At 42.3% G+C, this 22,553-nt stretch overlaps 1 protein-coding gene across 2 annotated transcripts in view; it reads left to right on the top strand.

The window, feature by feature from the left end:
- The window catches only part of ehmt1a (euchromatic histone-lysine N-methyltransferase 1a), a 70,649-nt gene that overhangs the window by 3,180 nt on the left and 44,916 nt on the right, over positions 1-22,553 (top strand). For both annotated transcript variants that reach the window (XM_060907398.1, XM_060907397.1), the window contains exons 3-8: positions 13,447-13,847; positions 14,022-14,133; positions 14,236-14,348; positions 19,646-19,880; positions 20,295-20,440; positions 20,568-20,711. In XM_060907398.1, coding sequence (XP_060763381.1) covers positions 13,447-13,847; positions 14,022-14,133; positions 14,236-14,348; positions 19,646-19,880; positions 20,295-20,440; positions 20,568-20,711 — 1,151 coding nt within the window. The remainder of the gene's footprint in view (positions 1-13,446; positions 13,848-14,021; positions 14,134-14,235; positions 14,349-19,645; positions 19,881-20,294; positions 20,441-20,567; positions 20,712-22,553) is intronic.

The following is a 22,553-nucleotide window of genomic DNA, read 5'->3' as shown; positions in this document are numbered from 1 at the left end:
CACAGCAGACGAATAATTAAATGCAGAATCGACCACAAAGGAAGTGTGTTGGCACTGTTGGCACACTTCCTTTCTACTAGTTTGTGTCCCCAACCTGGCAGCAGCAGTCGTTGTCATATCGGTTTATTTTATCTTTGATGTAAACACAACACTTCGGATATGCAAATGCTTCCCGTTACACACGATTGCTATGTCAATAAGCATCATTTTGCCAATATTTTAGAGACCATCCATCTTCTCCGTCGGTCAGCATCTGTCGGGATCCGATAAAATGATAAATCTTGCCTTGTGTGTTGATGGTTACTACATCCAGGTGCACAACAATATAATGGCATGATGGAAGTCTTGCTGAAAGTAAAAACTTTCTTTGATGGCTATATTCCTTTCGATGCTTCGCCGTCGTTCCTCGTTGTTGGCTGTGGTAGACTACTGGTAGTTCATGTCCAAAACGGCAGCCGCATTTGTCGTGACGTCACGTGGGATGGGTCCATAGCCACCCTTGTATATGTATATACTGTTCACCCTTAGAACATATTTACAAGGCAAGTTTATTTATATAGCGCATTTCATACACAGTGGCAGTTCAGTGTGCTTCACAGAGGTAAAAGCAAAACAGTCAACAATAGAAAATAAAATTACATAAAATAAAGGGGGAAGAAGAGAGAAAAAAAATAAGAATTAAACAGTAGTAGAAATACAATAATAAAATGAAGTCAAAGTTCATTAAAAAAACAGTAGAATAAAATAGAATAAAAGGTAAGTACAATTTAAAACATGCAGAGACTGTAAAAGTTAAGTAAAGTTTAAAACATGTAAAGATGACGATATTAATCATTTAGCAGAAAGCATCTGAGAACAGCGTGGTCTTTAGTCTAGATTTGAAGCTGCCAACAGCAGGAGCATTTTTGATGTCCTCTGGGAGTTGGTTCCATAGCTGTACTGCATAGTAGCTCAAAGCTGCTTCACCACACTTTGTTGTAACAACAGGTTTTACCAGTAAATGTTGCTGCTGCGGTCTGGTAGATCTGATTGGGTTAGGCCGCCGCAACATATCAGAGAGGTAATTGGGCCCTGTACCATTTAGAGATTTGTACACCTGCAGCAATGCTTTAAAGCAGGGGTGGGCAATTATTTTTTCCATGGGGCCACATGAGAAACAGAAAATTTTATGGAGGGCCGGACCAAAAGGCTGAACTAAATTCTGCATAATATTAATTGTGGGCGGCACGGTGGTGTAGTGGTTAGCGCTGTCGCCTCACAGCAAGAAGGTCCGGGTTCGAACCCCGTGGCCGGCGAGGGCCTTTCTGTGCGGAGTTTGCATGTTCTCCCCGTGTCCGCGTGGGTTTCCTCCGGGTGCTCCGGTTTCCCCCACAGTCCAAAGACATGCAGGTTAGGTTAACTGGTGACTCTAAATTGAGCGTAGGTGTGAATGTGAGTGTGAATGGTTGTCTGTGTCTATGTGTCAGCCCTGTGATGACCTGGCGACTTGTCCAGGGTGTACCCCGCCTTTCGCCCGTAGTCAGCTGGGATAGGCTCCAGCTTGCCTGCGACCCTGTAGAACAGGATAAAGCGGCTACAGATAATGAGATGAGATGAGATATTAATTGTATTTCTTTATATAAAGCAATAAATAACATTGTTTTTACAAGCTGCTAAGACTGGTAAGAGTATGTAAAAAATGAGGTTGCCTTACAAAAAAATGTCATTTATTCAATCAAATTTCCCAAAACAATGGTTAACAAAATGTGAACGTTTGTACCTTTTTTTTTTTTTTTTTCAATCACATTCACCCCAAAACACTAGCCTGGCTAACGCGACTTCAAAGCTCTCCGAGCTATTGGTCTGGCCAAGATATTAAGCCCAACCGTTTCCCAGAGCCCGTGGTTGACCCGCCTCCCTGAAATGCCTCAGTTTGCTACTGGTCGAAGCCAGAAAAGGCTGTGACGAAGCTTAAACCAATCGCATCACTCTTTCCTCTGACGTATGCGACGCGACGGGGCTAACTGGTAGATTAAACTCTTACCGAAGCCGGTCGGGAGCAAGGCGAAAACGTCCTTCCTTTCAATAAATACTTCCAGGGCTGCTCTTTGCTCCGTTACAAAATAAACGTATTTTCTAATTTTACCTCATGCATGGACTGAATGTGCATTGCATTTATTTTGAAGTTGTGTTCAACAAAAACGCAATGCGCGCGACATGAAAATGACATGAAATCCCACGAAACCTAATCCCGCGATAACTACTTCCGTAATTTGTCCGGCCCAACCACAAACTTGTACGTCATCCTTCAAACGGTCCAGCCAATCACATCGTGTGACGTCACCAGCAGGCGCCGGAGCCGATCTCCGGCGAAAAGCACCAAATGAGGTGATTAAACTACAAATGTGGGCATCATTATTATAATATGATGTATCTTGCTTGATATTTGGAGTAGAAAGACAATACTGTGATGTCTTTATTGTGTTTTGGTAGCCTGGGCCCGCCCATCCTAAGCGTGACGCAACACGAGGGCCTGTTGCGAGCTTAGTCTGGCCAGCCAAGCTATCTACAGCTCTTCCAAGCTCCCGAAAAATCGGGAACCAATCAACTTTGAGCATCTCCAACGGCCCTGGGTAGAGGCGTGTTCAAGGCACTGACGTGGTAGAACTGCGACCGGAAGCCATAGATTGTTTACAGAATCTATGCCGGAAGCGCTTCGTTCACGCTTCCGCATCTATTACGCATAGATGCTGTATTGAAAGCATTCAACGGGAAGTTCTCATTGAAAACGGAGCAAAGAGCAGCCCTGGAGGTATTTATTGAAAGGAAGGACGTTTTCGCCTTGCTCCCGACCGGCTTCAGTAAGAGTTTAATCTATCAGTTAGCCCCGTCGCGTCGCATACGTCAGAGGAAAGAGTGATGTGATTGGTTTAAGCTTCGTCACAGCCTTTTCTGGCTTCGACCAGTAGCAAACTGAGGCATTTCAGGGAGGCGGGTCAACCACGGGCTCTGGGAAACGGTTGGGCTTAATATCTTGGCCAGACCAAATGCTCGGAGAGCTTTGAAGTCGCGTTAGCCAGGCTAGTGTTTTGGGGTGAATGTGACTGAAAAAAAATGGTACAAAGTTCATATTTTGTTAACCATTGTTTTGGGAAATTTGATTGAATAAATGATATTTTTTGTAAGGCAACCTCGTTTCTTTCATACTCTTACCAGTCTTAGCAGCTTGTAAAAACAATGATATTTATTGCTTCATATAAAGAAATACAATTAATATTATGCAGAATTTAGTTCAGCCTTATGGTGATGATACACGGGGCAACTTTTTGGGCAATGTTGCCGAGCAATGTTGCTGGGCAATTGCGTTTTGACTCTTTTCTATTGAGATTGGGCAACATTGCTTCTTTCTGAATGGTTTTGATACTCTCTGGCAACTTTTTGAGATAAGCCAATCAGAACGCGAGTATCGAGTCATGTGACCTCCGGTGAGGTTCGGATCAGAAATTTCAAACAAATATGGCGGCCGCTCAGTGTCAGTGGAGTGAAGAGATGGAGAGACTCCTCATCTGTTTTAATGGTGATGATACACGGGGCAACTTTTTGGGCAATGTTGCCGAGCAAAGTTGCTGGCAACGGGCAACTAGGTGAGACACAGGGCAACTTTTCAGGGCAACAACAGTTAGCAACGGCAGTTTACAGTTAGCTAAAAAAAAAAAATCGATGTCTTAATTTTTGCTGTGACCATTTAATCAAGCTGTCTGTTGTTTTTTAGAGCTTTGGTGAGGTAAATTCCTCCATATAGAATATTAAAATAACAACTTACCGGCGTAAAAACAGATGAGGAGTCTCTCCATCTCTTCACTCGACACTGAGCGGCCGCCATATTTGTTTGAAATTTCTGATCCGAACCTCACCGGAGGTCACATGACTCGATACTCGCGTTCTGATTGGCTTATCTCAAAAAGTTGCCAGAGATTATCAAAACCATTCAGAAAGAAGCAATGTTGCCCAGTCTCAATAGAAAAGAGTCAAAACGCAATTGCCCAGCAACATTGCTCGGCAACATTGCCCAAAAAGTTGCCCCGTGTATCATCACCATTACGCCGGTAAGTTATTTTAATATTCTATATGGAGGAATTTACCTCACCAAAGCTCTAAAAAACAACAGACAGCTTGATTAAATGGTCACAGCAAAAATTAAGACATGGATTTTTTTTTTTTTTTTTTTTTTAGCTAACTGTAAACTGCTGTTGCTAACTGTTGTTGCCCTGAAAAGTTGCCCTGTGTCTCACCTAGTTGCCCGTTGCCAGCAACTTTGCTCGGCAACATTGCCCAAAAAGTTGCCCCGTGTATCATCACCATTATGGTCCGGCCCTCCACAAAATTTTCTGTTTCTCATGTGGCCCCATGGAAAAAAATAATTGCCCACCCCTGCTTTAACAGAAAAGGCTGCCTGTCCAAATGCTGAGTAGTGAAAGGGTACAGTGCAGCTATGTACAGAAGCTATTCTAGTGGACCTTACAGAGCCACGGTAACAGACAAACTTTTGCAAACAGGTGGGAGCCAAGCCATTTAGGATTTTGTAGACTGTACATTAGGGTGCATGAGTTGCCCCCTAAAAATGAAAAGTTCCTCCGATCATGATGCGTTTTTGTTTTTACGTTCCTTTTGGTAAGAAAACACACTGGGTGAAATAATATTTTGACAAAATTCAAAAGTTTAATGGTGGCACCAGGAGCTCAAAGTGATGGAAAAAGCTGCTATTTTATGACTTTTATGACAAAATTTCGATCACTTTTCATGAAACATTATGGCACCTTATAGAGTATACCAAATATCTTAGATACACATTTTTAGTCCATATTCTAAATATATTCTCAAGCACAGTTTGAGTTTTAGCTGTTCATTGAATCATTGTTCAACTACTTTTAAACAATACAAATGTATTATGAATCACATTAATGCTTCTCAATCCCTTCAGAGGTTCTTAACATGATCTCTGGGTCACAAGAAATCAATAAATGGAGTCCAACATTGTGATTCAAACCTTACGCGAAAACATAAAATAAGCGTTTTTTGGCAAAAAAAAAAAAAATGAACCTCATGGTGCCACCATTAGACTTTTGAATATGGTCAAAAAATGTTTACAGGATGTCTTTATTGGTGAAAAGGAACACCCAAACAAAAACGCATCAGATTTTATGAAAGTGAGGGCAACTGATGCACCCTAGTGTACATACGTTTGAAAAAAATCTGAAATTATCAAAAGTTAGGAAATTGTGCCTATGTAGTATGTCACAGTGGTGGTATCTAATGGGGCTTTTCCACTACCAACGCGGCTGAGTCGGGCTGAGTCGAGCTGAGTGGGGCTGTTGGTGTTGCATTTCGACTACAACCGCGCTGAACCGTGCTGGCTGGAAGTGGGTGGACACATTGGGTGGAGTTAGCGAAAGCGGGTGGACGTCACGTGATGTCGTTAGGCGGCGCAAACAGTGACATCAGTGACCTTTTAAGCGGTAGTCTCACGACCCGGATAGTAAACAATAAACATGGAGGACATGGAGTCGTTAGTGTTGCTGGTCTTGGTGCTGTGGCTTGTTGTCACCGACAACGCCAACAGATACTGGCAAGAGCGTATAGATGAGGCGAGGCGCATAATTTGTTGTAATTCTTCTTCTTCCGGGTTTACGGTGTTTACAGATCCCAGCGTGCTCGCGGGGCGTGTGTGGGCATGTGAGGACACTCCTCCTCACCAATCAGTGCACAGGGGAGTGTCTCCTCACTCGGCTCGGTTGGGCTCGCTTCAGCCCCACTCCAAAACCGTGCGAGTTTTGGGTGCTGAGTAAGGCTGAAGTGAGCTCAGTCGTGCTGCTCTGAGGTAGTCGAAACGCGAGCCGTGTTGGGCTGAAGTGAGCTGAAAAAGGGTAGTGGAAAAGGGCCCATAAGTGTCTTCTTGTCAAATATTTTCAGTGCCTGTTTGTACAGTGATTCTAAGGGCCTGATTGTTGTTTGACTAGCCTGCCCCAGCAGGTGATACAGTATGAGATGTGTGAGAAAATAAGAGCATGCAGAAATATTTTTGCAGCCTCTGTGGATAGAGGATCTGATCTGTCTGAAGTTAGCCAAGTTGTATTTAATAGTTTTTGTCATCTTCTTGATGTGTTTTTTGAAACTCAGATTTCGATCAAGTAGTACACCAAGATATTCAAATTCGCTGACGGTCTCAGTCTGTTCGCCTTTGACGCAGATGTTTACATTGGAGATGTTTAGGTTAGTTTTGGAGAAGAACATGCCTTTTGTTTTGCTTACATTCAGGGTAAGGCAGGATCGGTCGAGCCACTCAGCAACTCCAACCAGGGCATTGGTTAATTTAGTTGCAGCTTGCTGGGCTGATTTTGCATGTACATGCTGATATGTATGCATGTATATATAACATAACGTCTTTACTTCTCGCTTTCTGTTACTGTAGTCGGTCTTTCACGTTTCATTCGCACGCTCGCATCCTCCATTTTTCTCTCCTGTTTCAAATTTGTCAGCAGTTTTAAATCTATGTCAACAGACCATAATATTTCTATTAGACTATGTTCAGACTGCACCCTGAAACGACCCATATCCGATTTTTTTTTTGCCCATATGCGACCTGTATCCGATTTGTTGTTGACAATCTGAACGACACAGATCCGATTTTTTCACACGCGACCCAGGCCGCTTGGATATGTGGTCCTAATTCCGATGCATATCTGATATTTTCACATGCGACTGCAGTCTGACCGGACAGGTCGCATTCATGCGACCTACACGTCATCAACAAGAGACAAACGTCACTATTCTGCGTCGGCTAATCCCGCCTCTTTGGTGGAAAACAACATTTGTACAGTTTTCAGAATTTAAATAGACTTTTATAGAATTGATCAAGCTAATGGTGGATTTGGTAGGGACCTGGATGTTGATCTATTAGCCTGATTAAATAAAACAGTTTCTATAACTGATTTATAACTTAAACCATCCTGTATTACAAGATTATAAGATTGTTCTGGAAATTTCCAGTAATTTGACACCTTCGGTCTCATTAGTCTGCTGCCCACATTAATCAGATTATTGTGCGAGTTCCGCCGCCGCCACAAAAACCACATCGCCAGGTCTCGCCTCATCTCCATAGCAAACTGCACTGGTGTTTCTGCACCTTGAGCCAGCGCTGAGAGAAGTTGCAGAATTCAGCTGGCTATAAACAATCTAAATAAATATTTATAAAAATGTAGAAAAAGTTTATTAATATGACGAAATAAATATGTGCAAATTATTAAGCCTGAATTAAGAGTTTGGTAATACAGCGGCCGTATCCCAAATGACTGCCTGCTGAAGCTCGAGTGCACTATATAGAGTTTAAAAATCCATTACTTCCTAGTAACATGTAGTGCACTTATATAGAAATTAGAGAGACATTTAGGAGTCAACCCTCGTTACCAGGCTACACGTTTTCATTTCAGTTCAGAAACAAAAACACACACGAGACCTCACACTTTAACACTAACCAGATAATTACCGTATTTTCCGGACTATACGTCGCTCCGGAGTTTAAGTCGCATCAGCCAAAAAATGCATTATGAAGACGAAAAAAACATATATACATCGCACCGGACTATAAGTCGCGCTTTTTTGAAGGGTTATTCTATCCATAGAATCTGTGATTGTATCTGATAAGCGGCGCGTGGTTACTGCGCGACTGCATTGCTTATTTAATAAACGAACAGCTGAGCAGTGATAACGCGCCCTTTGCCCTGTAAGTAGCCTAGTCTGATTATTTTAAATATCTACTACTATCTTTAATACTATCACTATCGTTATTACTAATAGCCTATATTATTATTATAACTAATATTAGTAGCCTATTACTGATGCATTAATCAGTTTGCTTTTAGAATATTTTTACCGGTAGGGCTTATTATCGCCCCATGGCTCTTTCATCTGTGTTATTAAAGCTGTAGTCATCATCGAGGAGTGTCATTCTTCATTTTTGTCGAATTTTATTTAATCAAATCAGAGGTCAAGTAGGCTATAGGTATATCATCTCCAAAGACAGGTACGGTAGTAAAAACAACCGTCTAGTGAAAAAAAAAAAAACAACAACCGCTTTTAAATCCCCTACTTAAATCCTTAAAATGAGTCATTTAACTCATGTCTTGTGTGATCTGATCTCCAATGGTGAAATAAACCGGTTGTGATGAGTACAGTCTGTTATTTTAGAAGATAAATGTAATATATAATTTAATATATAGACTAATAAAAATTAATATTTTATAATATATCACGACATATTACTGTCTGTCACTGTTTGTCACTAAAGCGTTTTCTAAGATCATAATGTCTGATATTATTATTATTATTATTATTATTATTATTATTATTATACACACACAATAAGCGCATGTGCGTAAAGTTATAGTAAACCATCCCCCGCCTTTTTTTTTTTTTTTTTTTTTTGAGTCGCCGGACCCACCCACCTCCTGCGTTCTGGGACCTCCCACTTCACAAATTAAGCACTGCCTAAAATCACTACATAACTTATTTAAATAACTATAGGCCTATCATTAATAATAAAACACAGGTCAATCAAGTTTATCAAGCTGATGATTTCACTCCAAATCAGCAAATCCATTGAATTCCTCATCCTCGGTGTCGCTTCTGAACAACTCTGCCAACTCCAGCGGCAGATGAAGCGCCGTTTCCTCTTCTTCTGCGTGGCTGTCGTCAGACTCAGCATCAGCTCCAGTTATTCCGCGGTGAAAAAAAAAAAAAAACCATATATACGTCGCACCGGAGTATAAGTCACATGGCCAGCCAAACCATGAAAAAAAGTGCGACTTATAGTCCGAAAAATACGGTAAACAAACAAAAAAAAAGAAATCATTAAACTTGAAGAGTGCGCGTTTTTTTGTTTACGTATTACGTAGATGTGCTTATTACGTGTCAATTTGCGCATACGGGACACTTTTGGGTTGTTTTCCGTTCATATTTGAGATTGCATACAAGTCTCATATAATTGGTAATGTGAACGGCCTAACAAAAAAATCGGATTTCACAACAAATCGGATATGGGTCGTTTCAGGTTGCAGTCTGAACGTAGTGTTAGTGTACCTACAAGGTTTACTAGGCGATTAGATTTGTCTAGGGGAACTATGTTAAATGTACCCAAAGCTAATACTGTAACTTTTCAGACCAGTTTTTATATTCGGGGTCCTAGAATCTGGAATATTTTATCCCCGCATTTAAGGAATTTGAATCAATCACTTTCACAGTTTAAGAAGGACCATTTTTTATATTATAGTAATTTAACTAGACTTTATTTTGATATTGATAGATCACAGACTTTTAAATCTGCGTGTGTAAAATGTCATACATGTCGGCCAGTCTCCACTCTCAGCACCAGTTTGTGCTGTTATTAGTCTGTATACTTATGGGCTGGGGTTTTTTTTCCTTTTCTTTTTCTAATATGTATTATTTTTTTATTGATTGATTGATTGTACCATAAAAATTTTTGTAATTTTGTGGGACCTCAGGTGTTGGAGCTTATTGTTCTGTGGAGGATTCCCTGCCATTTAATCGGCGAAGTTTATAAATAAAAAAATAAATTAAAATTTGTATCCCACAATGCCTTGCATGAACAGGGAAAGCCCACCATGTTATGTATAACGTAGTATCTTGAATTGGGTCATGGTGAAGCAGGAAAAAATAGCAGAGAATTTAGGGCCACGTGGCCCTAAATTCATTAATTGTTCTATTTAAAAAAAAAAAAAAAACACACACAACCATCTAATAAAATTGGAAGTCTGTGATTCGAATTCAGTAGCTTTCGGTCCACTAAACAAAAATAATTGAGTGTCAGGGAAGATTCTTTTTATGACCTACACTTGAAAAATCTGAAAGGCAGTCTGCCTTTAATGCACAACATTCCTGAGCGTTTACACTGAAGAGTGCAAGAAACATCCAGTGAGCAACAGTTCTTGTTGAGTAAGGTCCGAGAACAGCCGGACTGATTCACCAGGTTTCCACGGGTCCTTGAAATCCTTAAAAGTTTGAATTTGGGGGGGGGATAAGACCTTGAAAGGTAGGTTTATGTGCTGCTGTTTGCATGTGTCTCCTACCATCTGTGCGTCCTTGTTTCATGCTTAAGAAAGGGTGACGGGCAAGCAAGCAAGAAAGAAAGCTAACGTTTGAGGTGTTGCTAACATGAGGTAAACCTTGAACAATGCCAGGAAAATGTGAATTCCAGGCTTTGTGGCTCACCAAAGAAATTAACAAAGACTGGCTGTTGTAACAATAATGAACCTTGATCCGTGTCTCACACAGTGCCGTGTTGGGGCCTTGAATTTGCCTGCGTTGGGCTTGAAAAGTTCTTGAATTTCATGTTTATGGAGGTGTAGGAACCCTGGATGCAAGCTGTCAGGAAGGCGATGATAACTCGAATAACCACTCTTTCCAGCTGTGGTGAGCAGAAAAAAAATCTCAATGCACAAACTGGATGGGCGACAGCGGCAGAAAACTAAATTGGGTTCCACACCAGGATAGTGACGCTATCGTGGAAACAGGCTTTTTATCATATTATTTATTAGAATGTCTTACTAACTGTTTACTGAAGTGTATTTTGTACTGATATGTATTTTGTTAGTGTGTACAGTGGTGCTTGAAAGTTTGTGAACCCTTTAGAATTTTCTATATTCACAAGTCCTAAAAGTAGATAAAGAGAACCCAGTTAAACAAATGAGACAAAAATATTATACTTGGTCATTTATTTATTGAGGAAAATTATCCAATATTACATGTGTGAGTGGCAAAAGTATGTGAACCTGTCGGATTAGCAGTTAATTTGAAGGTGAAATTAGAGTCAGGTGTTTTCAATCAATGGGATGACAATCAGGTGTGAGTGGGCACCCTGTTTTATTTAAAGAACAGGGATCTATCAAAGTCTGATCTTTACAACACGTTTGTGGAAGTGTATCATGGCACGAACAAAGGAGATTTCTGAGGACCTCAGAAAAAGCGTTGTTGAAAAAGGTTATAAAACCAGCTCTAAAGAGTTTGGACTCCACCAATCCACAGTCAGACAGATTGTGTACAAATTGAGGAAATTCAAGACCATTGTTACCCTCCCCAGGAGTGGTCGACCAACAAAGATCACTCCAAGAGCAAGGCGTGTAATAGTCGGGGAGGTCACAAAGGACCCCAGGGTAACTTCTAAGCAACTGAAGGCCTCTCTCACATTGGCTAACGTTAATGTTCATGAGTCCACCATCAGGAGAACACTGAACAACAATGGTGTGCATGGCAGGGTTGCAAGGAGAAAGCCACTGCTCTCCAAAAAGAACACTGCTGCTCATCTGCAGTTTGCTAAATCTCACGTGGACAAGCCAGAAGGCTATTGGAAAAATGTTTTGCGGATGGATGAGACCAAAATAGAAGTTTTTGGTTTAAATGAGAAGCGTGATGTTTGGAGAAAGGAAAACGCTGCATTCCAGCATAAGAACCTTATCCCATCTGTGAAACATGGTAGTGGTAGTATCATGGTTTGGGCCTGTTTTGCTGCATCTGAGCCAGGACGGCTTGCCATCATTGATGGAACAATGAATTCTGAATTATACCAGTGAATTCTAAAGGAAAATGTCAGGACATCTGTCCATGAACTGAATCTCAAGAGAAGGTGGGTCATGCAGCAATACAACGACCCTAAGCACACAAGTCGTTCTACCAAAGAATGGTTAAAGAAGAATAAAGTTAATGTTTTGGAATGGCCAAGTCAAAGTCCTGACCTTAATCCAATCGAAATGTTGTGGAAGGACCTGAAACGAGCAGTTCATGTGAGGAAACCCACCAACATCCCAGAGTTGAAGCTGTTCTGTACGGAGGAATGAGCTAAAATTCCTCCAAGCCGGTGTGCAGGACTGATCAGCAGTTACCGCAAACGTTTAGTTGCAGTTATTGCTGCACAAGGGGGTCACACCAGATACTGAAAGCAAAGGTTCGCTAGCCTGGGCCCGCCCATCCTAAGCGTAACGCAACACGAGGGCCTGTTCCGAGCTTAGTCTGGCCAGGCAAGCTATCTACAGCATTTCCAAGCTCCCGAAAAATCAGGAACCAATCAACTTTGAGCATCTCCAACGGCCCTGGGTAGAGGCGTGTTCAAGGCAGTGACGTAGTAGAACTGCGACCAGAAGCCATAGATTGTTTACAGAATCTATGCCGGAAGCGCTTCATTCACATCACGAACATGGAGCAGCAGCAAGCCTTTAACACAGCGGTAGATGCTGTATTGAAAGCATTCAACGGGAAGTTCTCATTGAAAACGGAGCAAAGAGCAGCCCTGGAGGTATTTATTGAAAGGAAGGACGTTTTCGCCTTGCTCCCGACCGGCTTCGGTAAGAGTTTAATCTATCAGTTAGCCCCGTCGCGTCACATACGTCAGAGGAAAGAGTGATGTGATTGGTTTAAGCTTCGTCACAGCCTTTTCTGGCTTCGACCAGTAGCAAACTGAGGCATTTCAGGCAGGCGGGTCAACCACGCACTTTGGGAAACGGTTGGGCTTAATAGCTTGGCCAGACCAAATGCTCGGAGAGCTTTGAAGTCGCGTTAGCCAGGCTAAAGGTTTGCCTACTTTTGCCACTCACAGATATGTAATATTGGATCATTTTCCTCAATAAATAAATGACCAAGTATAATATTTTTGTCTCATTTGTTTAACTGGGTTCCCTTTATCTACTTTTAGGACTTGTTTGAAAATCTGATGATGTTTTAGGTCATATTTATGCAGAAATATAGAAAATTCTAAAGGGTTCACAAACTTTCAAGCACCACTATATATATATATATATATATATATGTGTGTGTGTGTGATGTATATAATTTTTTTTTCAACTTTTTCCGAGCCCTACTGAAAATCATATTATATGACACAGGTCTTCTGAATAAAGATCAATGAGAAGCGGCTCATTGAAACTGGGCAGTTGAAGATTTTGATAAAAACATGGCCTGGTCTTTTTCTAATCTTCAGTTTCTGTCCAGATGCTTTTTTGTTTTTTGAACCATGCTGTGTGTAGACTCAGGAGGAGTCCTGCAGAGTGGCACCGCAGATAACGTCATGCTTCAAAGCTCCAGGGTTGAACATGACCAGACTGTGTGGTGTTTCCGTCCCACTAGACCTGATGTACTGAAATTTTGAGCATCTGAGGACTAAGCAGAGAGGTGTATTGCCACCTCACGTCAAGGAACCGGAGTCCTAGTTATAACCTGCATTTTTTTTTTTTTGGTTATGCTGTACTGTCAAGTTTGTTACTAATTCCATTGAATTGTTGAGAGAGATCGCATAGTACAGATGTTTCACTACTGTCAACCAGCAATGTGTTAGTATAGAGCTCTAAGAATGCATAAAAAGTAATAAATTATTGTGGATAGCAGTTAACAGTAATAATTTTCTAGGCGTGGACAAGCCTGGGGATGCATCAAAGCGAGGTAAAACTAAACTTAAACACAAGGATGGAGGCTCAGAGTCGGCGAGAAAACAGAAAGACACAGAAGCGGGCCTTCCTTTGTTTTCTGGACAGACTGCATCAAAGACCACATCCTCTCACACCAGAAAGGTGTCAGTCCCAGCCCCTTGCCCAGTTCAGAAGACTCAGAGTCCAGGACCTGATATTGTACAAAGTCATGCAGTTAAGTCCCTTCAGAGCTCATCCAGGACATCAGCTTCTTGGAGATCAGAGATGGACAAAACGAACTCAAAAGGCTCTGAGGAGGGAAATCGAGGGCCTACGTTGGTGCAGTCACGTTTGGCCTGGAAGACCATCACCAGTCCTGCTCCTACTATAGATGCACTCAAGGTTAGATACACAATGTGCATTACAATTTTTTTTTTTTTTGCCATTATTTAGCAAAGAGCAGAGGGAAAAAAATTAAGTACTATCTAAAGTAGTTTCACCATATCGTCCTATTTCCCAGTGTGTTGCTGAAGTACCCGAATGTCTCGATCCATGTTTTTGTGTTGACTTGTAAAGATCCTAAATACAGAACAAAGAGCCTCAGTAAAAGACGCAGAGTTGAAGATTATGCCGTCTACTCAGTTAAAGCTCCCTCAGAGACCAAAAGGTTCAGCAAAAACACAAGCAGGTCAGCGTTTCCTTCTTTCTCTTATTGACTTCTCAGCCATCCAGTGCTAACTGGAGCATGAACCAACACAGCACTGATTCTTCTTCTTCTGTTTATATGCAGTGAAGAAGAAGAAGAAGAAAAGGAGGAAGATGGGCTTGTATAGTTTTGTTCCCAAGAAGAAAACCAAAGTGTCAGCTCAACAGAACCTCACTTTACCTACCTCAAACAGCCAAGTGAGTAGTTTTACCTGACATCACATTTATATGAGCTCAGTAATAAGCAATAGTGTGCAGACTGTATATAGTGAACAGGAAGCAATTAGTGGTTGATTATACCCCTACTCTGGGGGCGGGGGTGTACTGGTTTACCTCCATCCGTCCGTCCGTCCATCCAGATCTCTGTATTTCCGTCTGTCAGAAACACCCTTTTTCTCAGCAGCCACAAATCATAGCCACTTGGTACCGAACTTCAAATTTGGGGTTCTATAGAGATCTTGCAGTCACGTGACCGGAAAGTTAACAGCCGCCATCTTGTCGGTAAAAAACACCGCTGAATATTGCTGCACTCGTGTACAGAATGGGTCAATTTCAACCGACGGACTACACGGCTCATTTTTCTAATGAACAGATAACTAGATATATGTCTAAAATAAACGATCAACAGATTAGCGACCCTTATGGCTTACCGGACGTAGTTTTCACGACCGTGTCAGTGGATATTGAACTGCCAGAGGTGGAATACCCAGACGTGTATAATTACCTCATCAACTTTCCCTCACTGTTCAGTGGTGAAGCACTGCGTGCTTATAAATCTCTGCACAGTTATCTTTACAGAAATTCAGGATTTATCAGCCGCCCTCAGATGTGGCATCTTGTAAACAAGAAAATAACAATCCTCATTGGACGGGTAAGTCACTTAAGTATTACTAGTACTGACCAGCCGATTATAGAATAGAATAAGGTAATTCCAGCTGTAATTCCAAATCGTCCGTCTTGTTTACCATGGATCTGGCATTGGAGAGAGAGAGGCTTAGCAGTGGAGATTTGAGTGGCTGTTTTCTGAGCTTAGTCAACAGGCCGGCTCTACCTGCAGCCTCGCTTTTGCTTCCGCTCCCGACGCCGCCTCCTTCACCTGCTAGACCCGATAACAGTCCACGGAGACCCCGCTGGTCTCGCTATCTCGTCCGGAATGTTGTGCATGCGATGGAAATCGCGACAAACCGTCATTTTCTGCTGGAAACCAATGTCCAGTAAGTCCATACGGTTGTAGTGGATATTGAAGTCCGGTACAGACGAACAACACGCAAAAATACACACAAAAAACATAAACGTGCACAGGTAGGGAGAGCTTGTAGCTGCAGCCGTTGTAGTAGAATTGTATATAGTAGGGTTTTCCAGAAGAAAAGGTAGAAGCAGAAGTAGAACCAGAAGTAGAAGGCGGAAATATGGCGTTTGACCGACAAGATGGCGTTTGTTACAATCTGGATCGGCTGTGACGTCACATGCAAGATCTCTATACCTTGTATATCGTTTTCAGGTCTGTCACACATTAACTTCCTGTTTACCGACTGAATGTATTTACAAAACGTATAGTGTGGATTTATAAAATTTTCGTAACACTTTTCTCGGCAACTATAAATCGCAACTGCTTGATATTTGGTACCGAGCTTCAGCTTGGGGTTCTATACCGTGTATACCGTTTTCAGGTCTGTCGCACATCGACTTCCTGTTTACCGACTGAATGCATTTACGAAACGTATAGCGTAGATTTACAAAACTTCCGTAACACTTTTTTCATCAACTATAAATCGCAACTGCTTGATATTTGGTACCGAGCTTCAGCTTGGGGTTCTATACCGTGTATACCGTTTTCAGGTCTGTCGCACATCAACTTCCTGTTTACCGACTGAATGTATTTCTGAAACATATAGTGTGGATTTTGACGCTGTTTCAAGAAGCAAAATGCTATTTCAGAATGACAGTTTAGCAGGATGCTGTTTGAAATCCCTGGGAAGAGACACTGCGCTTTACTTACTTGTTTCAGGGTTCATTATTTGTTAAAGTCAACATTCATAATAAGTGTCCTATTCCTTCAATTGCTTGCGTTCTGATGTAAGTGAGCGCGGGGGGTATACGTAAATGAGCAGCTGATCTTGTTCTATCTGTTATATCCGTCATCAAAAAATTCCCGTGCAGGGATTGGCCAATGATGGCTCACGTGACATAAAATAGTTCCACCATTGATTAAGCAGTGTATATTGTGACGTCAAAAAAAAAAAAAAAGGATATGGTGTGAGTCAGTCATGGTATATCCTGGATATATCATGAACTGGCGTCACAATTTCAAGCTATACAGTCGACTCGAGTCACAGCTATGGCTCTGTGAGCATTTCTGTGCGTGTAGATCTACGTATCATGATCATGCCCAGTGAGGCAGGCGATAGTATGGTACATTGCACATGCGCAAGTTGAAGGTTGCTCCGATGTAAACAACAACAACATGGCTGCCTCCAGTGAGTTTATGCTGAGATTCAATCTTAACACCTTTTTTATTTTGGAATTTTTTGATGAGAGATATTTAAGTTATTCCATAAAATCGAGTCATATGTGAGCTGATAGCCGACAAGTTTGCTATAAGCCATGTAAGATGAGACTGAGTGGAATAACTGTGGGTTGTTTTTTTTTTTTTTTTCCCCTCCCTATCCACATTCACTGGTACCACCACTGACTGGGCTGGAGTGTGGAACAGGTGGGGGAACTATACTCTTAGCTATTTCTGTTTCTTTTAAATGTTTGATAACAAAGTGATCTATCTGACTTGATGCGTGCCGCCATTTTGTTTTTCTCTACTCACAGTATATGAGCTAATATCCTAGCCAATCAGAGCGTGCGATTGCTCATTTCCAGTGATGATGGACAGAATAAAAACCCAATATACTGTGCTCTGAGAGGCACCGGTAATTACGGGTTCTCTTTGGTGACTGGTGTAGTATTATTTTCTTCGGCCCCCCCCTCACAAAACAGTACTATGGGAGGGAGAAGCAGACTTCGGGCAAACTGACGCACCCCCCCCCCCCCAGACACAATCACACCCCCAAGAGAAAAATTAAATAAATAAAATAAAATGGAGGGGGGGTGGTGGTAAGATGACTTCCTCTGACCACTCCAAGCCCCAGTGCATCAGAGGTACAAGCTGAACCCTAGCGGGAGGAGAGGACAGGAAAGGGCCGCCGCAGAGCCCCCCAGACCGCCCCCACCATCCCGACATGGAGAAATCTCTAATTGTCACTCATGAGGAAATCGATGACTTGTTTCGATAAATTTGGGAACTTTTTGTTTGTGAATGTGTCTGTATAATAAAAAGAAAATCACAAAAAAAAAACCAGTACTATGCCAGTCACCTCAGAGAATCCATCATTTCAACTGGAGCCTCTCAGTGCATGGTTTATTTGATTAATATTCTAATCTACGGAAGCCGAGAGAGGCCCTTCATATAATCCTTTTTTTTATTCACCTTGTTATCCCGAGATAACGACATAATTAATTCAGGATCTCGAGAAAACAACACAACTAATTCGAGATCTCGAGAAAACAAAACCGTTATTCCGAGATAACGACATGATTAATTCAGGATCTCGAGAAAACAACACAACTAATTCGAGATCTCGAGAAAACAAAACCGTTATTCCGAGATAACTACATAATTAATTCAGGATCTCGAGAAAACAACACAACTAATTCGAGATCTCGAGAAAACGAAACCGTTATTCCGAGATAACTACATAATTAATTCAGGATCTCGAGAAAACAACACAACTAATTCGAGATCTCGAGAAAACAAAACCGTTTTTTCAAGATCTCGAGAAAACAAAACAATTATTTCATGATCTCGAGTAAACAGCTGAGAAATGGTTCATTCAGGTGCGCCAAGAGACTTGTGATATGCTGACTTTGGGGCTATTTCTCATTCTGTATAGACCCTTTTCAGTCATGTGACCTTCGTAAACGCGACCACCATTTTGGACATGTAGTGGACTTCGGCTCGAGTCAGTTTGAATGCGAGGAAGGCAACAAACGAAAAACATAAAAGAAAAAGGAGCGAGATGCAGAAAACACCTTCACTATCCAGCAACGTAGGGCATTTACAGGGCGAGCAGAGGGAGAGGTATTTGCAAAAATTGAGGTTAGCAGGCTTCGAGAACGACATTTACCTGCTTCCACCAGGATTGTTCACTGACGTACGCTCCGGCTTGCTCCCCCTCAAATTAAGCAGCGCGCTCCGGCTTGCTCCCGGAGTGCTCCGGCCGAGGTTCCGGAGCACGCTCCGGAGCTGGAGCGCGCTGCTTAATTTGAGGGGGAGCAAGCCGGAGCGCGCTCCAGAACCTCGGCCGGCGCACTCTGGGAGCAAGCCGGAGCGCGCTGCTTAATTTGAGGGGGGGCAAGCCGGAGTGTGCTCCGGAACCTCGGACATTGGCTCCGGCAGCTATTTACACTGGATCCGGTGTAAATAGCTGCCGGATCATAATTACAGTAAACTAGTAAATCCAGTAAAGGAAAAACTTGAGACTGAAAGGTTTTAACAGTCATCCAAATGACTGAACGTAAACATTGCTCCAGTAACATACCAGCTACTTGTTGACATTGGCTAGTCAACAATAGCTACTACAGAAGAACAAAGAGGTTACAATGGGTTATTTTAACCTATTTGGTTACACACTCGCCGTCACAGAATGTTAACAGCAATGTAATGCCTTTTCTGGCTAATTTTATTCGTCTTACCTCCAACAAAGTGGTCACTACACAAGCGTTGGTATGCCGAGGGCTGCCAATCTGTTAATGGCCGCTATCCATCTTCTCCGTCGGGATCCGATGAAATGATAACCCTTGCCTTGTTTGTTGATGGTTACTACATCCAGGTGCACAACAATATAGTGGCATGATGGAAGTCTTGCTGAAAGTAAAAACTTTCTTTGCTGCCGTTCCTCAATGTTGGCTGTGGTAAACTACTGGTAGTACATGTCCAAAATGGCGGCCGCGTTTGTCGTGACGTCACGTGAAAAGGGTCCATAGACGCAACTTTGGTCATTAGAATGTCTGGAATAATCGATCACCTAATAAGGCAATATCTTGATCAGGGGTTGACACAGGGAGAGATTGCATTAAGTCTTTTTAATAAGGGATAATTTCAAAATTAGTCTGCGGCACCTCCGCAGAAGACTGGCCCAGGGAGAGAATATCTCAGCTGTTTTCTTGAGATCACGGAATAATTGTCTTGTTTTCTCGAGATCTCGAATTAGTTGTGTTGTTTTCTCGAGATCCTGAATTAATTATGTCGTTATCTCGGGATAACAAGGTGAATAAAAAGATTATATGAAGGGCCTCTCGCGGCTTCCGTACTAATCCACCTGAATATTAGGTATTTTAAATAGAGTTTAAATCCACATTTTCGAAAGGGATTCGACACGTCACCTTCTCCTTTCCTGTCTGTATTGCCTGCTTGTAAAGACAAGATTATTGTGTGCTGTCATTAGAAACCAGTGTCGCATGGAGTCAAAGGGTTACAGCTGCCCTTAGAGGAGGCTTTTAAACTAAGAACAAACGTCGAGAGCAACGAGAAGCCGAGCGGAAAAGCGGCCGAAGGAAGTGCGGCTGAACTGCAGAACAAGAGCGAAAATGTGAAATCTCCTGAAAACGTCAGAGAAGAATACACAGAGCTGCCTCTACACACACTGGCGCAGGAGAGCATCCTCACGGCTATACACACAGGTACTCAGTGTGGCCAGTATTTTTTATTTTTAATATGGTTGAATCTCAAATCGGTCACTAGGTAGGTTCTCTCTCGTCGTCATGGTCTGTCCTACGTATGTAGTGAGCAAACATGGTGAATAAAAAGCCTTTTTTTTGTATTTATCATCGCATTAGCATGGAATTTAAATTAAAGATGGCAGATTTAACATGGCTCACGTGAAAGAGCGAAAGTGATAAAATGTAAGGTTCCTGTACTGTGCCTTGCTGTAATGAATTCTTAACGAACACACCGTTTATCTTTACCCTCAAGATAGTTTGAGCACCACATGGGTTTCTTTTTCCTGTAACCTGTCAGAAAACCACGTTCAGATGTTTATCAGCTGTTGCACCTGTCGCTTACAGAAGAACTGAAGAATAACTGCTGTTTTACAGGTTTGCCTGAGGATAAAGAAAATATGGAGTCGGATGAGACGCTGGAGCCGCCGCTGTGCAGCTGTCGCATGGAAACGCCCAGGAACCAGGATGTAGTAACGCTGGCAGAGGGAAAGTGCATGGCTGTCGAAGGTGTAGATGGGAAGGTATCGTTTGACTTCCTCTACGTCTCACTTCCTCTCAGTGCCGCTCACTTTCTTCACCTGGTTTCTCTTTACTTTCGTTTTGTCCTTCCTGTCTACTGTGCCTTTCACATCTTTTCTCCACACACAGCTGAGTTTATGTCGAAGACCCATCCAGAAGCAGGAGATGATGCGGCCGTCTCTGCGGATCCCGTTGCTGGTGCTGTGTGAGGATCACCGGGCTGGTATGGTCAAACATCAGAGCTGCCCAGGCTGTGGCGTCTTCTGCAGGGCAGTGAGTACAGTCTGGGATAGTATCGGGGGAGGGGACAGTTTATTGGATCCCACCTTGATTCAGAAGCGCCATTAAATTATTGCTTCATGACATTACTAAAGGCACGACCAGGAAAAAGCCAGACTTTTCAGATGCTTACCTTGACGTGACTCTACGGCCCTGTTCACGCTTGATTTTAAAATGCATCTTGGGTGAACGGTTCACGAGCGGACAGCCGAAACACATCACCGTTTGTGTCCGTCATGCTTCTCCGCGTGTTCAGATTTTCATTCGTGCCTACGTCACTTCTGCTCAAAGAGCCACATGTCAAGTCAAGTTTATTTGTATAGCTCTTTTAACAATAAACATTGTCGCAAAGCAGCTGTACAGAATTTGAACGACTTAAAACGTGAGCTGATTTTATCCCTAATCTATCCCTAATGAGCAAGCCTGTGGCGACGGTGGCAAGGAAAAACTCCCTCAGACGACATGAGGAAGAAACCTCGAGAGGAACCAGACTCAAAAGGGAACCCATCCTCATTTAGGCAACAACAGACAACATGACTATAACATTAACAGTTTTAACATGAAGTCGGTTTCGTTGATGTTATAAACTCTTCATTGATGGAAACTTGAGTGCAAAACTGTTCATGACAACTGCAGTCCTAAAGTTAGCAAGTTAACTGTAGTCCTCAGCCATAAAAGCATTACTGTAAGAGTCCAGAACGTCCTCCAGGTGTGACTTTCAACTATCCATATGGGGCCGTCCTCTACAGGAGCGATGCGATGAAACTCCAACCAGACACAGGGCACCAGGATGGATCAGGCAGGTCTGAGTAACAGAAGAGGTCAGCATCTCGATCCCAGGACCGACATGTAACTCGTGCCCCTTTTCCACCAAAGCAGTTCCAGGGCTGGTTCGGGACCAGTGCTTAGTTTGGAACCGGGTTTTCTGTTTCCACTGACAAAGAACTGGCTCTGGGGCCAGAAAAACCGGTTCCAGGCTAGCACCAACTCTCTGCTGGGCCAGAGGAAAGAACCGCTTACATCAGCGGGGGGGCGGAGTTGTTAAAACCAACAACAATAACAAGACCGCGAAAGATCACCATTTTTAAGCGATGAGAAGCAGCAGCTGTACAAACGCAAAGTCATCCATTATTATTATTGTTGCTGCTGCTTCTTCCGCGTTGTTTTTGCTTCGATATTCGCGCCAAGGTTTATGCAAACGTAGCGACGTAACCGACGTATACAGCGACGTAATGACGTGGCTTCCCTTAGCACCGTGAGCTATGGAAAAGCAAACTGGTTCTCAGCTGGCTCGCAAGTTGAACGAGTTGTGAACCAGCACCAGCACTGACCCCGAACCAGCCCTGGAACTGATTTGGTGGAAAAGGGGTATCTGAGGGACAGATTTGGAGGGAGGGGGCGAGAGAACACAGGTTGTTAGGTATGCCCAATGTCACCTGAGGGTTGTTTTACAATCAGGGTACGAAGTTTGTGTCACAGGGGTCCAAAGTTCAAATTGATTCAAACTGGTTCTTGTACCAGTTTTTAAGTGAAGGACAAGTTAAAGAACAGATTTCAGGTAATTTTTTGACGTGTGTATGGTAGTTTTGTGTAATCTGCTATAAGATGGGAGAAACAAATGAAGTGATTCTCGGAGAGGACATTTTTTTTTTTTGACAATTCAGAATCCACTACTTCCATAGTGCTTTTAAATATAAGGCTGTAAGCTTTGTGTTAGTTGTCTCTAATATTTATGTCCCAATATCTTGACCACATTTTAGGATGAAAATAATCATTTCAGATATGTTATTTTATATTGAAAAATTAGCTGTCTCGGAGAGGACTTTTTTTTTTTTT

This window comes from Neoarius graeffei, chromosome 24 (assembly GCF_027579695.1).
Source record: "Neoarius graeffei isolate fNeoGra1 chromosome 24, fNeoGra1.pri, whole genome shotgun sequence".
NCBI classification, from domain to species: Eukaryota; Metazoa; Chordata; class Actinopteri; order Siluriformes; family Ariidae; genus Neoarius; species Neoarius graeffei.
This window is presented reverse-complemented; position numbering and strand designations above follow the sequence as displayed.